Genomic DNA, 17,298 nt, shown 5'->3' with positions numbered 1-17,298 from the left:
TCTAGCTGGAGAGTACATGGAGAAGACTGGAACATACACTTTGGTGCCAGCCTCCTCCCACAGGGAGAGGGATAGAGTGCCCCCTCCAAGATCAGTGACACAGAAGAGTCAGATGAGAAAGCTTCCTCATCCCCACTCCAATCAGAAAGCAACCCTGACTGGCAGAGCCCTCTGTTTCTCCCCTCTCTACTTCCCCCAGTTCAGCCAAGCCCAAACCTGCTCACTTTCTGGACACCCGCCCTGCCCAAAGAATCATCAGTTGTCTACTTGAACAGATTTGAATGACTGGATTATCACCATCAAAATTTAATTGAGAGTTTTTATACTGCTAAATACTACCATGGGCAAATGGAAATTATTCAAGATACTCAAAACCACCAACAAAGAAAACCACCAACAATGTTGAGGTAATGTAATTATGGTTGTGAAAAACAAGTGAGAATGGGTAGGGCTTGTTTTAGGGGCATTTTTTTTTTTTTTTTAGGGGCATTGTGTTAGATATAAATAACCATAGCGGGCCATTTTCTAATGATGGAGCGGGTGAAGAGCGTCTGAGTGCGAGTGTGATTGCCTGTGTGGGTCTTACTGCACAGGCAGTTTGGGAATGAATCTCATCTGTCTGCAGTTATGCAATCTTGGGCAAGTCTCAGCCTTTGGGACTAAGTAATCTATCTGGGCCCTTTGAGCAATGACATTCCAGCACTAATTTATAAACCCCTTGAGGGCAGGGGCTGTGTCTCTCTGCATCCCCATCATCCAGCATAGTGCCCAGGGCATAGCAGAGAGGCTAAGAGCATGGACTTAGAAATTCAGTGGAAGTGGGTATAAATCCTTCCTCTGCCTCTAGCTATGTGACCTTGTACAAGTTTACTTAACCTTTCTAAGCCTCAATTTCCTTATCAGTAAGATGAAGACCAAACTATCACCTGCTTTATAGTGTTGGAAGATTAAATAAGATAAGTGATTAGATATTCAATTGCTCATAAAGATGAATCATGAGCTATGAATAATAAAACGTTTATAGACACATTTAATCTCAGGAAAAAAAAAAATCTCAGGGCTGGAATCCAATCATACCTCTGATGTTTGAATCTCCTCCCTGACATACCCACCAGCTACCACCAGTTGGCATTTCAGATTTTTGAGAATGATTCCTACTGTGTGTGTTCCCCCATCTCCCTGGGACTATGTATGCCCTGGGTGAGATTTTCCTTCTCAGATGCTTTAATCCTTCCTTTTTATAAGAAGAGTTCATTTCTAGACCCATCATCATTCCAGTCATTTTTTTCCTAAGCATGCAATTTGTAACCTAAAGTGCTCACCTTTTATTATGCAAAGCTGTTAATTGGATTATACAATGCCCAAACTGGTTTAGTATGATTAAGGGGCTTTAGTCATTATAGCTAGTAAAAGATCCACTATCTGGAGTTTAAAAAAATTACCCTCAAATCCTTTTTACACATTGTTTGGCAGGCAAGAGCTGACACAGTAAAAGCTATAGCTTTCCATATGAGGCTTCAGTAAAAACTGAGAGAAACAGGTGAGATTCATTTGTAGTACAGAACTATGGATTTTAATATTAATGCATTCATTCAGAATGGAAAGTCACTGAGCCAGAAAATACTGTCATCATTGCCCCTCCCTAGCTCACTTTTGGGCCACTTAAAAGCAAAACACATTGTTCTTAAGGGAGGGCACTGGAACCTCAAACAGGTCATGTCCTAACCCTTCCAGCCTGACCTCCTGCTATCACTGCCAAGAGCAGGCACTCAGTTAGATTTCCTCTTCCCTGTCCCCTGGCTGTAACTTAGCTCTCCACTTCCTGGCTATCCCCAGGAATACCATCCCCAGATCCTCTGCCTGAGCTCCAAGGACCAGTGCAAATGCCATTCCAACCATGGGAAATTTTCCTGCTGTGACTCCACCAGCCCATTGTTGTCTTGCTTCTCTGGCCCTAAACCCAGACAGACACCTGCCACTGACACATCCTCAGGTACATATGTCTTCTCTCAGGCCAGGGACCCCCAACTCCTAGCACAGGGGCTTGCACACAAGTGTTTCAAAACACTTTACCAATTTATTCTTGCACCACAGGCAAGGGGAAGAAGAAAAGGAGGTAGAATAAGACAGCTTACAGAGATACTCATGACAGTTTCTCTGCCTGTAAAAATGGGATGGAATTTGCATCTGTCAGAAAGATCAAGACTAGCTACTCCTTGTTCTTCTCAACAAAATTAGGTCTATCTGGGCTCAGAAGGAGCCCATGATGGAAAGATAAGTTGGCTGATATTGTTGTGAAATGCTCTTTTGGCTATTGCTTAGTAGGGAATGGCAGCCCACTCCAGCATTCTTGCCTGGGAAATCCCATGGACAGAGGATGGGGTTGCAGAGTCAGACACAACTGAGGACCAACACTTTCGTTTTCACTTTTAGTACTGTTCCACTCTACGCTGGAAAAACAACAGCACTGAAAATTATTCCACTAGCAATACTATGGCAGGTGTGCCCTGTCCATGCATTTCTGCATCTTAATGAACCCAAGCTCCAGTTTCATCCTCAGAGACTTATTTTCACTGCCTCCAAGCCCAGAGGGGAAGAGAATGGTAAAAGGACACCTGTTGGGACCCAGAGAAGAGCTAGCACAGAGGTAATGTGTCAGGCCGATTCTGGCTACATAATGTCTAAATCTTGTTTTCACTGGTGTCTATCTCGATTTCAACCTCTCTGCTTTACTCCATGCTTTGGACAAGGTAATCCTGCTTGGGAAAAGACCACCCCCAGAAATGGCAATGTGATAAGGAGTCAGGCACAGGGAGAGGTTGGCTGGTTCTCCCTCCTCTCTCCACAAGCAGGAGTCCCTGTCTCTTTCTCTTCTGTCTCTGCTCCACCTTCCTCTTTCTCTTTCTCCTCCCAGCCCATGTATGTCTGTTTCTCTGATCTCTGTTTTTAAATCTATCCCTTTCTTTCCCATCCCCCACAGTCCCTGTCTCTCCTTTCTCTCCCTGTTCCAGGGTGTGTGTATGTGCGTGTCTGTCTTTCTTCTCTCTCTGTTAGGTTGTATGTATCCCTCCTGTCTCTCTTCTGTTCTCCTTCTCTGTCTGCCAGGCTCCTTTCTCGTGTGACTTTTCTGTAGGATACCTGGACTGGGAGCCAGAAGACTTAGTTTCTGGTCCTAGAACTACCATTAACTAGCTGTGTGGTTATGACCAAGTTGCTTTACATCTCTGGGACTCAATTTCCTTGACCTATAGTAGGTGAGACTGGGTGCTCTTCCAGTCCCTAGCAGTTCTGAAATTTTTATCATTGAATGAAATGAAACTCAACAGATCCATGAAGCAGTTGCTATTGTAGAAACAAAGGAATCAGGCTGGGGGTTCCCAACAGCACAAGCATCAGGGCACACCCGAGTACTACTCAAAGAAGATGTGACTAAACCCAGGCCATACTGCTGGAGGATCTACTACATGCTAGGCAGGCACTGTGCTTACACCTCATTCAGTCCAAAAAGATAGGTATGTGATGTTTCCTATTTTAGGGGTGAGGAACTTGAAGCACCAGGAGTGAAGTCACTTGCCCAAGGTCCCATGGCCAAGACTTGTCAGGGCAGGGTTTAAACTCAGGCTCTCTGGCTCCAGAGCGCATGCTTTTTATCCACAATGCTATATTGCCCCAGCCACTGATGCTCATTCACAAGCTTCCCACTTAGGCTGTAGAGTAAACATCTCTCAACCCCAAATGTGCTCAGGAGTCTTGGATCCAGACTATATGGTTAATCAATTCTCTCCTCTTTCAGGATAACAACTCTGACTTCTTGCGCCTCGGCCTGTCCCATTAATACTTGATTGCTGTGCACCTGCCTGGCATGCTCAGGTAGCATGGAACTTTCTACTTTCAAGTGTGTATCTTTTGTTGCCTTTCTATGTAAGCAGGCATCTTGCCAGAACCTAGTGCAGTGTTGGGCTCCCCGCCCAGGCCCCGCCTTGCTGAATAGCTGATGGGCACCAAGATGCTTTGTAGCGCTAATGCTATGTCCCTGAGTCCCCTGCCCGGGGCTGTAAGTAAGTATCTGGGACCCTGCCGCCTTCCACGATTCCTGCACGCAGACCCCAGCTACTCCCTGGCAACTACTGAAGGGGCTGGGAGGGAGGGTTAGCTGGTGCTCAAGTCATAGAGGCAGAAACTGGGGTTCTCCAGGGACTATTTCAGCTCAAGTCAGCAAATACAGAAAGAACTCCAGCTTTATGCCAGACAGCTAAGAGTTGTAAGGGGCACAGAGAAGCAGCAGTCGTGCCTCCTGCTCTCAAGGAGATACTGGAACAGAAGAGATAGAAAAATGCAAAATAAAAAAATGATAAATATATAAAATTTCAATAGCACTTTGACTTTTGTGTTAAATTATTTTTTATGTATGTGGATGCATGCATGCATGTCAAGTTGCTTCAGTCATGTCTGACACTCTGGGACCCTATGGAATGTAGCCCACCAGGTTCCTCTGTCCATGGTATTCTCCAGGCAAGAATACTGGAGTGGGTTGCCATGCCCCCTCCTCCAGGGGATCTTCCTGACCCAGGGATCAAACTCAAGTCTCTTATTTTTCCTGCAGTGGCAGGTGGGTTCTTTACCACTAGTGCCACCTGGGAAGTATGTGTATATGTGTGTGTGTGTATATATATATAATTAAATATAATTATATAATTGTGGGAGCACAGAGAAAGGAAACTACTTGTCCCAATCTCATTGTGAAAACTAGGACAGGCTCCTGCATGGCTTGCAGTTGGGAGACCAAAATCCGAGTTTGTCACTGGAACCACCGAGTTCACCATGTCCAGTGACCTCTGAAGCACCAGCTCAGACACTGATCAGATGCTGATGGTTGCTGGGTGTCAGGAAGCATCTGAGACCCATCACAAATTAGTAGCCCTTGTTTATCACATTCGTCTTTGCATATCTGTCCCAGAGTCAGATATTTGGTGAGCGAGAGTGAGTGGGACAAATGGCTGAATGACATCATGTCTTCAGAAGTCACATTCACATGTCCAGAAAAGAACAATGGAATTAACCACCCTGGGGGATTCAGTCCTCATGGAAAATCCAAACCCTTTTACTTCTACCTCATAATCTTATTGCTTTTATTGAGTGCCGACAATGTGATTCACTGATAGAGGTGAACTGATAGGGTCTGTATTCCTGGAATGCTCTCGTTTCTAAGAGCATGATGTAAAACAGTCAGCGGTGTAGCTTTGTTATACTTTCCCCCAGCTGCAGTGTAGACGTCAGGGTGGCCATGGAAAAGTCTGATAACCGCTATTTCCAGAGAGTCTGTGTCTAGATGCCGCCCTCCTAACGGGGATGTCTTTCCCCACCCTCTTCACAGCCCTCTGCCCCTCTCCAGCATCGATCCTACACCATCCAACAGCCATGAAAACAGCAGGAAGGCAATGAGCACACCAAGGAAGCTGCATAATACATGGTACAGAAATCTCCAAAAGTCACTCAAAACAGTAACCTCTCCTCTGTGTGCCTCTGGAGGCTGGCACCTCTGTCTCATTCACAGACCAACTCTGTGGCCTCCTGTGCTCAGAGGTGATACACTGATCTGAACAATTCCAGACAGCAGGAGCAGACAACTAAAGCATTTGCTTCTCCATTCCCAGCAAACCCCACAAGGGTTTCAGAGCCTGGGCCAGCACATCAGCAGTTCCCACCTCTCCTGAGACTAAAGTGTCACCTCTGAAGTCTCCTCACTGCCCTAGCTGGGGGGTGGGGGCTGCAAAGGAGTTAGGGCAGCCCAAGAATATGGGACACTTCTGGAGGGCTGTCTACTCCTGGGACTGACTGCATGGCGGTAACCCAACACACAGAGGGTGTCACAGCCCCTGATAGGATGCCCTGCTCTCCCTCCAAACCTATCTCCTTCTCAGGGTACCCAGTGTAAGGTCTCCCTAACGACAGCTGTAAGGGGAACCAACATTCCAAAGATACATCCAGTTAGCTTTCCATTTTCCATGTATGTTTCGATATACTTTTTGACTACACTTGGTCAATATCACAGGAGGTGTGGAAGCAGAGTAAAATGCTATTTTATGTGTATAAATCCTGAAATTATGAGGTGGCCACAGAAAAAGTCTGAGAACATGAGTGCTCCCACCCCTGCCTCTTGCAGTGAACCAGCAGGGAAATGATACTAAAACTTAACTCTCATCTCTAGTTCCCAACCACCCCCTGCTCCAGCTATTAGTCCTCAAAGAAAAGCTCCCAGGGGTCCCCAAAGAGACAGACAAAGGAAGTATGAGGAGAAAAGAATGGGTCATTTCATCCAAAAGGGTATTTGTGGCAAGGCTATCCTTTTATAGTTAGAAAATAACCATTTCTTTACTCTTTGTGGTAAAGAATAAAAGCTATGACTATTATAATAATGCAAGAAACAGATTAAGCCAGAAGTAACCTCTAATTACAGAACATACAATTATCAACAGCCCATCTTTTAAATCTGGTTTCCGAATCAAGCTTGCCAAAGAATCCCCTAAAGGCTCTGTATGCCACCACCCCCCAGCTCCAGCAGGCCACCTGCATCCCTGGTTGAGAAGCAAGCTGGCTGGGGGTCCAGCCCTGACAGTGCTCAGATACCCACCACCCCAGACCCAGAGCTGTCCAGAAAGCTAATGCCTGGGGGACGGTCAAGCTTTCCCCAAAGAAAACAAAGTCATGATTGCAAAGAATTGTTCTTTCTCAGATTGAGCCTCCCTTCCCAACCCCAGGCCAGGTCTGTAAAGCTGCTTAAGTGAGAAGCATCAGTGAACAAGTCTGGATGGGTATAGGAGGGGGTGGGGGCTGCTGGGGGCTGGATTGCCCTCTTCCGTCCATAAATCAGGCATCCCCAGGCCTGGTCACCTCAGTGAGGGACTCAGGCATGCCTGCCTGGTCTGTGACAGATGCCGGGCGGGGGAGCAGTGTGGTACCTGCTGGACGTCCTGCTGGAAGACGCAGAGCTGCAGGCGTTGGTGGAGCCGCACCTTGCGGTGCTGCCAGATGCTCTCGAGCCGCCGCTGGTGGTGCAGCACTTCGTGCACCACGTCCAGCACCTGGTGCACCGCCTTGGAGTAGTTGGCTGTGGCTGTGAGGGACTCAGAGTTCCCGGGACTCAGGGGCCGCTGCAGCACATCCAGCAGTGCTTTGCCGTCCTGGCTGACCTGTAAGATGAGAAAGGTCAAGTTGAAGGAGAAGGGGGAGGTGGGGTGAGGCACAGAGAGGCAAGGCAAGCTGCCAGGGCCCCTGGTTGGAACAGAGATTCCCACCCAGATTCATGACAGCCGAGGAGTGTGCCACCAGAGCTGACCCAGTGTTCGGCCTGCAGCCTGGGGAGGTGCTGGTGCTGCAGCCATGGTCTTCAAGACCCTGAATCAGTGTCTCTCTTCGAATTTCAGCTTTTTCAGGGCAAGTACTCTGCCTTGTTTATCTTTCTCCATGCCTAGAACAGTGCCTGACACTCGGTACTTGATAAATATCTTGACTGACTCTCTAACTAGGTTAGGCAACAGAACTCCACTTTGGAAAAAAAAAACCTGAATATAAGCTGTCACCATAAACCCCTCTGCCTCTTCCTTCCTCACCTTCCTTTGCCTAGCTCTGAACTTCTAGGTGTGTGACTAGAGGCAAGTTACTTAACCTCTTTGGGCCTCAGCTTCCTTGTGTGTGAGGTAGGCACATACCTCAAAGAGTCGTGGTAAGGATTAAATGAATTAACACAAGCAGAGTACTTAGTTAGAACAGAACCCAGTGTGTAGTACTGGCTACCGAATTCTATCTTTATCATCATCATCATCATTTCTCTGTCTTGCCTTCTTTATTTCCTTGTCATTTTCTTTCTTTTATATTTATCCTTCTTTCACTCTCCTTTTATTCAACCCCCCTTTTTTTTTTATCCTGAAAACATGCAGAATAAGTGAGAGACCCTTAGATTGTAGACACAACATCCATGCTCCTGGGTTCCCCAAAACTCACCCTCAGTGCTAAAACCAGTGGGGGTGACATTCCCTGTCAATCCTCACCAGATTCCTGGCAATATTTCTAGAAAGTGGCATCATCTGATTGACACTTGTGGCTCTCCAGTGCTTGGCAGAGTATCCAAGGAGCATGTGTCTTTCTAATTTAAAACAGTGATGACTAGGAATTTTAAGACCCCAAATTAATCTGGTTAACAATTAAGTCAAAGTTAATGAAGAGTTAAGACAGTCTTTTCCTTCCAAAAACGTGGCAGAGGAGGTGTGCTCCCACTTCTGGCCTTATGATGATGAATAGGGAGCTATTTGCTGGGCTTGCAGCTTCCCCTCCCCTACCTGCACATCTTGATAATAGCTTGGCTGGGGGTTCAGAAATACAGAGCCTGGAGTTACTCCCCTGTTGATGGAGCCACAGAAGTGCATGGGGGACTGTCGCATGATTAAGAAAGGAGAACACATGATTAAGGTGGAGAACGCAGCTGAGACAGGAGAGAGAGCCTGGCTGGAGGAAAATGACCAATTTTGATGACCAACTCCATCCACCCCATTCTACTGTGCTGCCTCCTACGATGTATTGCCAGGAGAGGGAGAGGGGAAGTACCTCATCAATAATAGAGACATGAGGAAGATACACATTCTGTGGCCATACCCGGGAGAGCTCTCTTCAGGGAATTCTGAGCAATGCTGCCTTTGGGCACTGTGCTCTGTCCAGGGCTGGGTGGTTCCAGTTGGAGGGCCAAGTCCTAAAACTCAAGTCAACCCAAGTCCCAGCCCTCAGCCTCAGCCCACATGTGCAGGACGCAGGGGCAGTCCACTGCCCTCTAAAGTGGGCTTGAAGGGAGCGTCTCCATCCCACAGTGCTAGGGCCTGAGAATTAACTGAGAGAAACGCCGTGTCTCTCTACATATATTATAATCACACTCCATTAGTGTGTGAGTATAATATTCCTCTCATTTACATGCTCTATTTTTATATTTTATAAAGAGTAAATTTAGAGATTCTTGACCCACGGGCAGAGGCACAGTTCTGTCCTGAGAGAAAGCCTTTGGCTGTGAGCATTGCAGCTGGTGAGATCAAATTTGGCTCACTAGTTCTCCTCTCTCTGCCTCTTAAAATGATGAAACCTGTTACCTTTTCAGTACTTATTACTGTCAGGCACTGGGCCAAGTGGATTATACAAATTACCTTTACAACTCTTAAAACTACAGGCATTTGTTATTACTTTCATTTCGCAGAGGAAGAAAATGAGGCTTTGGGTGGTTAAGTAACTTGTTTGAGGTCACACGGGTAAGAGAAGGAACCAGGATTCAAATTTCCATTTTGACTGTGGCAAAAACTCTTATTTTCACTCAGTTGAAATTAGTTAGTTCTTTGACTTCAACAAGCACCAAACTTACTTGGGTTGATATTTATTGAAATGGAGGTTCCAGGTTCTACTTCTTGACAGTCTGATTCAGCCTGGCATGGAACCCAGGAATCTACACCTTTAACAAGCACCTCAGGTGAGTCTGAGGCAGCTGGTCCAGGGACACACTTTGCGAAACAGTGCCTTAGCTGACCTTTCCCCCAAGAAAATCCATGGGCCAGATGTGAAGACTCTTCCCTCTTCTCATCCAGCTTTCCTGATCAGCCCATCTCTTCACATCCCTCAGCTGCTCCCTCAGAGTTCACATCACTTAACAAACTTATTGGGCTGGGTGTATTCACACACATGCACCTATATACTTCTTTTCTTTTACTTTAAAAGGAAATGTTTCCCCCTTAACTTGTACCATGTTCCCAGTCTTTGATTTTTTAGCATAAGAACTGTTTAGTTGGACTTTCACTTCCGCAGCAGCTTCTCACTCCTACAAACACTTATCTCCACCCCATGGTGAGTTGTCCTCTGGACCTGCCAGTGAGGAAATTAGTACTTTTTTTGATGAGCTGCTTCATAAAAGTGGTGACAAGGCTAGTGTGTACATGCCTGTTCACCATCCAGAAAGCTCCAGAGGAGCACAGTCTTGCTTTCTTACAGTCCTTCCTCTGACAGTCCAGTCTTCACACACAGGGTGAGGTGCACACACACATGTACACCAATGTGGTACCTGCTGATGGCTGCATTTTTCTGCTTCCTGGGCGGAGACCATCATTCACAGATCAAAGATCTTAAAGATGTCTCCGAAAGGAGAAAAATGGCCTCATTTCTTCTTAGTCCAACCCAAGCTATTTCACAGCTCACAGGCTGGCGCTCTTGCCACCCACGCCCATACATAGCCAGGACCCGTGGGTGTCCTGCTTGGTTCTCACCTCTGTGTAGGCCTGGGTCACCTGCTCATACAAAGACTGGTGGTGGTGGATCGCCAGCTCCAGGTCCTGCATCTCAGAGGGCAGGCCACCTTCACTGCACATCTTGCACCAGGCATCCACTCCTGACAAGAACTGGAAGGAGATGCCAGCTAGGTCAGTGTGGGAGCACTGGGGGCGGGCAGTGACAGGCACAGACAGATACCTTTAAGAAGCATCAGGACCTCTGGAAGCTTTCAGAGACCACTGCAGAAGGTGGAGTTTTTTCTTTAATTCTATAAACACCAACCTCAGGAAACAAGTCAGACCCAAATACCTATTTAGAAAGTGTAGTTTACACAAAGAAAGATGACTACTATGAAACTGCTGGGGATGGAAGTTGTCTTCATGTTCAGTGGGCTATATCCACTATAAAATACACGTGTGAAAACAGCTCACTAAATTATATGTGTACATGAGAGATGCTTATCCTGTGCATGCTCACACATGAGAGGCAACATATAACAAAATGGGATATTTACACATACGTGCTTTGCAATGTGGATATCTAGCTGTGAAGAGGAGCAAAGAACGCCTCATAAAGGCCCATCCAGCACCCCAGGGAACTTGGAGAGACCATTCCTACAGGGGATGGAGATTAACACTCAATAAGATTCCTGCTGTTGGGTCAGAACCCCAAGGGTCTGGCAGGGGGAGGGGAGATTAAGGACAGACTGCACTATGTCTAGAGTGACTCCTGGGATGTGATATATAGATATAGATCTTGACAGAAATCAAATTATTTAAAAATTAAAATTAACAACTGTGGAAGACTATGGGTCTCCATGCACAAAGGGTAAGCTAACTGAAATCACTCAGATTTATTGGGTGGAAAATACACCTCTAAAATGCAGATAATTCTTCACCCAGTAGTCTGGAATGGTTCTGTCTATGATTCTTCTTGCCTGACTGCACAGCTCCATTTAAATTAATTGCCTAAATACCTTTTTATCTCATTGCCTAGAACAGCCCATCTGAGGACAATAAAGAGCTGCCTAAATAAATGCATTGAAAAAATAGCCTTGAATCCATTGTTTGGTGTGTGCGTGTGTGTGTATGTTTTCCAGCTAAAAATAAGCATGGTTTATGAGTTTCCCTGAAGGACTGGCAATCTTGAGAAACTGCATTAAAAAAAAATGGATACAAATAAAATTTCTTCTCATTCGAAGTAATCCAAGTCAGGAAACAGCAAATAAAAGTTGATTCCTCCAGTTACTCTCAATTCTGGTATGTGCTTCTACAACTGCTTGAGTCGTCCTCTTGGTATTATGTCAGCTTTCAGTCCTTAGCCAGTTGGCTGTGGCGGTTGATTTTTCATTCTGTATGTTTATATTGCATTAAGCCACCTCCTAACAATTCTGGAAGAGTGCTGGGTATGACCCAGTATCAATCTGCACGTGTTTTCTAATACCTCAGAAGCTGCTTTGCTCCATCAACAACCATTTTACCAAGGAACCTGAAAGTAACTTGACGGTTATATGTCAATCATGGGGGTGGGACTGCTTCAAGGCCTTTGGGATTTCTTGGTAACACTCTAACCAGAATCCTATATCAGACCCCACACAATGGTCATCTCAAGGACAGAAAGAGAGGCAGAGAGGGAGGCATTGAATCTCCATTGCCAATCTGGAGAAATCTTGAACAACATTTGAAGTAATAGGGTTGAAGAGAGAATAGGAGATTAGTTGTGAGTATTTGCTACTACCACCATTATCATAAAAAATAATAATAAAACGTTAGATTCCTCTCAATGTGTAGGGCTGCTCTTAACTTATAACACAGAATTTCAGTTTCTGGGAAAGGCTCAGATAGAATCAGACACAGGGTAGAGGAAATACAAATATACCAGGCTAGTATGTTGAACATATACCCACAGTAGTAATGTTTACCATTTAATAAACACACTAAGCACCTAATGTTCCATTTCTAATTCTTATAACAGTGCTGTGAGATTTATGATCATCCCCACATTAGAGATGAGCAAACAAGCTCAGAATGTTGAGGTGACTTGCCTAAGAGTTAATGATCAGAACCTACATATGTCTGGCATCAAAACCCAGACTCTTTCAATTATTCCATGCTGACTTCCATGTTAGGTGGGTAACAGAGGAAGAGATTTAAGGAATGACCTTGTGTCTGACTCTACATTACCTATGAGCTAACCAAATGTCATACAAAGAAAGAAATTTAGAGGATAAGACCATGGCTTTAATGTTAGACACACTTGATCCCAGATACCTATGGATTGATTTTCACAATGGTGTATGAATAAACTTTTAATAACCAGCATATATATGTGTGTGTGTACACACATGGTATGTTATAAATTTTACTGCTATAAAAGATGTGTAGCACATACATAGTTTACAAAGAAACTGTAAATTTAGAAGCATATAGAATGCTTATGATAAATTCCATGTAACAAATTAATTCTCACAGATGCTTCTATTTGTAAATGAAAAACTTATATAGTTACAACACAAAAGCTGGTTGGTATTTTAACTTTCGTTAAGGTATAAGACAAAAGTGAAAAACACCTGGAGACTTATGTCAGAATGTTACTCATTCATCAGTGATTTTAAGTGGCTTTTTTGCCTGAATGAAATTATATTTTTGAATATCAGAAGAATATTTCCTTAATTTTGTGTTCTATTCACAGTGTAACAGCTCTACACAGGGCACATTTTTATACTAAATCTAAATTTTAAAATATTTTTTCTTTCATTTTTTTTTTAAAGATTCTATACAATCAATAAAACAACAAATTAAGCACTGGTTTGTAACACTTGATGATTTCCATGGTGTAAAACATCTATCTTGGTCTATTTCAGGCTACCAGTGTGACATCACCAACTGTGGAGCTGGGAGGAGGTGATCAGCAGCACACAATTGTATACTTTTTCCACCATAGACATAAATATTAGAAATAATCTCAAGAACATAGAAAATAATAAGACCTATTGAAATAATTGAAAATGATGAATTTTGAGTACTAATTACCTTTGTTTTTAATATGATATATTTAAACTTATACAGTTTGAAGTAATGGCTATGTTTAACAACCAGTTCATTTTTTAAATTTGTGAAAATTTAGCTGTTGGCTCTTCCTAAGCTGGTTAGAGTCAGCTCCTACACTGGATCTTAGGCAGGTCACTTAATCTCTCTGAGCTTCCCTGCTCCTCTCCATAAAATGGGTTAATAATGTCACTGGCCAATGCCAGTAAGAAAATGGCAACAAATAATAATTATTTCTGTCCACTGTATTATTATTATCCACAGCAAATGCTTCATGTAAAATTAGTTTTTCCCTGATAAAACTCAATGATCAGTTTAGTTTCACTCCTTGGTCTATGTTCATGGAATGCAAACTAAGCAGTCAACACACACACACCAATAAACTAGTAAGCAGAATGTAAACAGGGTCTGGGTTCCTTCCTGTTTGAATGTAAGCAAAGCCACTAAGAGTTATCAATGTTTCTCTGTGTACACAGGGGCCACGACCGTGGTAGAACATGGGTTTTGTCACAACTACCCAACAAGGTCTTCAGTGTTTCAAAAAGAGAGGAGGGGCTCTCTACACCTCAGGGTATGTCCCTCCCAACCTGCCCTGTCTCTGCCCCTCCCCACCACCAGCAGCTGCAGCAGTTCCCCTTGGCCTCACCTGCTCAGCCTTCTGATGGAACACAGCAGACATGGCGAGGATGGTGCTGCGTTCATCCAGGGCAGCTGCGAAACTCTTCCACTCCTGGTCTAGCTGCGTGGAGATCTGCTTGATTTGCTGTGAAGCATAGTGGCCAGCCTCTGAGAGGCGGGAAGCCACAGACATGATGCGGTTGATGTTGACATAGGCATTCTGGGAAGCAAGGGAGAGTGGTGCTTAGTGGGGCAGGCTGAAAGGGCACCCACAGAGCACTCTGGGGTGGGGAAGTACATAGTGAAGGAGGCCACCCAAACTGAAAAGTTTGAAAGAGGCTCTATCAGCCATATTAGCATATCCATTTTAGGCCCAAAGGAGGCCTTTGTTTACATATTAAAATTTCAGCAGATGGCAGGTACAGAAACTGAGCTTTTCCATTCTGGGGACCAACACAGTTCCTGTGGTTCAGACACTAAAGAATCTGCCTGTAGTGCAGGAGACCCAGCTTTGATCCCTGGGTTGGGAAGAGCCTCTGAGAAGGGAACGGCTACCTACTCCAGTATTCTTGCCTGGAGAATCCCATGGACAGAGGAGCCTGGCAGGCTTCAGTCCATAGGCTTGCAAAGTGTCGGACATGACTGAAGGGACTCAAAGCGGCACATGGCACATTAATACCCGTGAATACAGTCACTTTACATGGACGACCTTAATAATCCTCACAATCACCTTATGAGGTCATGCATGGGGACAACATGGTACTTCCAAGAGTTTCTCGCTAGAAGCAATGGCTCAGACCAAGGCGAAAGCAAGAGGAGGAAAAGGCACCCCTCTCAACTCAGGAGAGGGCTGTACCCAGGGCATTACTACAGTAGGGCAGCAATGCGCAGAGAGCAAAGTACACAGGTCACAGGATAGCCACACATCTTCCTACCACCAAGTGAAGACTTTACTGTCCCCCGTTCCTACCCCCACCAAGGAAGCAGGTGAATAAATAAAGATAGCATGTGCTGTGCTTAGTTGCTCAGTCGTGTCTGACTCTTTGCAATCCCACGGACTGTACCCTGCCAAGCTCCTCTGTCCATGGGGATTCTCCCGGCAAGAATACCGGAGTAGGTTGTCATGCCCTCCTCCAGGAAAGACAGCATATGAAGCCACAATATCCACACTAAAAATAAGACCCGTGGAGCCCTTTCTTATCCCTATGTGATTTAGGAACATTTCCCCACCTGACCTCAAAAAGGCACCTGTGAGGTTCTCCTGGCCCTGCTGACTCCGCTCACCCTGTGTTTTGTTTACATCCATTCTCGTCTTTGATTGCCAATTAAAAATTCATGACCATGTGTTTCATTCCTTACTAGGCCGGCAGAAAACTCTCCAGGAAGAAACAAGACAATAGAAAACCCACAGAAACAAAGACAGTAGTGAGCATGGTTATTTTTAACTGCTATCTCCTATTAATTGTCTGAGGTGTCAAAACAATCAAGCAATATTGTGGCACCTGCAAGGAGCTTTTCTGACTCACACAATGTCTGTCTGAAGAAGGACTAGGGTGGCAGGTTGCTTGCACACCTTTGTTCTTTGTTACAAATCTTCTCATATGATAATAAATATTCTTTAGCAACGGCATTTTCTCTTGTCTCTATTAGCTCAGTGGTAGTTCATCAATAGTGGGTAAGTTTAATGAAGGTTCTTTATTTTCTTTTCCCTCTTCCTTCATGGTCCCTACTCATCTTCATTGTCCCTGACCTCAAGCATTCTGTCCCAAATCTGAGACAGGTTTATAAAGTGGTTCTTCATTTAAAAGGTCTCTGTGAAGGTTTAAAGGGTTAAGTGAAGCACTTAAGCACAAATCCATCCTGATGTCTATGCGTGATTTCTTCCTTTAGACTGGCCTGAGACCTTTCTGATGTAGCATGTTTCCTTAATAGAACTAGAATATTATTAACTATTATTATTTGAAATAACTATCCTTCAAGGATTTAGGAATCATTATCGGTCCTGTTTTCTGAGTTAGGACATAGATTCTTCTTAAAATTAAACTCTATTTATAGAACTGACAAGAAAGACCAACTCTGAATTAGATGGAAAGAAATGGGGAAGATGGGCATACACTCAGTTTAATAGTTCTGTCTTCTAAGGGACTAACATCTGGATTTCCCCCAAATTTCCTGCTAGGGTTTCACCCAAAGCAGACTTTGGGTGAAACAAGGATTTGGGGCAGATTGTTTATACAGGTATGATTCCAGGAAGCACAATGAGGGAGTGGGCAAGTCAGAGGGAAGGGAGGCAAATGAAGACAGTATGTGCTCATTAATGGGTTACTGCTGTGAGCACCTGGGGGGTCCTCCTTCCTGAAAACTTTAAGAGACTGTATAGAACATACTTCCAAACCTCGCAAGGGGAGATGAGGGATCTGGAGTATTAATGCACCAAGTACCATCACTCATGGTTGAAGTTCCTCCTGGAGTTACTCCCTGGCATTTCCAGCCTGGCCTATACACAAGCCTAGTACACTCCCCAGGCCAGAGAGTGACCATGGGCAGAGAAACGTGGGAAGCTGTAATTGTATATGGGAACCAGATGTCCCTTGGGGCAGACTGAGGGGTATGAGTGGGACATTGACAGAGTCTAATAAAGCTCTCCTTCCAAACTAGGTTCAAGTCCTGCAAACCCTCCCCACCCTCATACATTTATCCAGACCTATCTAGTTTTGCTGGGTTTTCCTGTCCTGGGAAAGACCTCCACATCCTCTGGCCAGATGGGAAGCAAGAACAGCAATAAAGAGCAGAGCATGGCCAGTCCCCAGGCTCTCTTGTGTGTACAGCATGAATGCCTGGCCCTTTGTCATCAATGCCTGTTTTATGTTCTCTCCCCACAGGGACAGGGAGACATGTTCCTGCTCACTTTCAGGAAGAACTTTCTAGCTATTAGAGATGTCGAATTGTGACTACCACTGGAGGCTGTTAACACTTTGTCACTCATTCAAATGTTTATGGAGAGTGGACCAGGCTCTGTGCTGGGGGCTGTGGGACATCAAAGAGGAATGAGACAGGATTTCTGTCCTCAGGGGCTCACAGCTGAGACTTAAGGAAAGTCCTCAAATAACTGTAATTTAAAGCAAAATGAAGTAAGTGTTGCGACAGAGGTAGCAGCAACTCACAGTGGGGATGCAGAGAGAAAGAATCTGAACCACCAGCCAGGATGTTAGGAAGGGGCTTCCTGCACAGAAGGGGGTGGTGAAGCTGGCGGTCCTCCAAGGCCCCCTTCAACCCTTAAGCCTGTGATCATAAATGAAAGCTAAAGACAAACAAATAGAAAAGACCATAGCTTACATTT

The 17,298-nt window shown here is 44.8% G+C and overlaps 1 protein-coding gene across 20 annotated transcripts in view; it reads right to left on the bottom strand.

The window, feature by feature from the left end:
- Positions 1–17,298, bottom strand: part of KALRN (kalirin RhoGEF kinase) — a 692,240-nt gene that overhangs the window by 376,745 nt on the left and 298,197 nt on the right. For all 20 annotated transcript variants that reach the window (XM_024991355.2, XM_024991361.2, XM_059886080.1 and 17 more), the window contains exons 7-9: positions 13,987–14,178; positions 10,290–10,421; positions 6,960–7,190 (exon numbers count right to left, since the gene is read on the bottom strand). In XM_024991355.2, coding sequence (XP_024847123.1) covers positions 6,960–7,190; positions 10,290–10,421; positions 13,987–14,178 — 555 coding nt within the window. The remainder of the gene's footprint in view (positions 1–6,959; positions 7,191–10,289; positions 10,422–13,986; positions 14,179–17,298) is intronic.

Source organism: Bos taurus, chromosome 1 (assembly GCF_002263795.3).
Source record: "Bos taurus isolate L1 Dominette 01449 registration number 42190680 breed Hereford chromosome 1, ARS-UCD2.0, whole genome shotgun sequence".
NCBI lineage: Eukaryota > Metazoa > Chordata > Mammalia > Artiodactyla > Bovidae > Bos > Bos taurus.
Note: the sequence above shows the minus strand (reverse complement) of the source record. Positions and strands in the feature narration are given on the sequence as shown.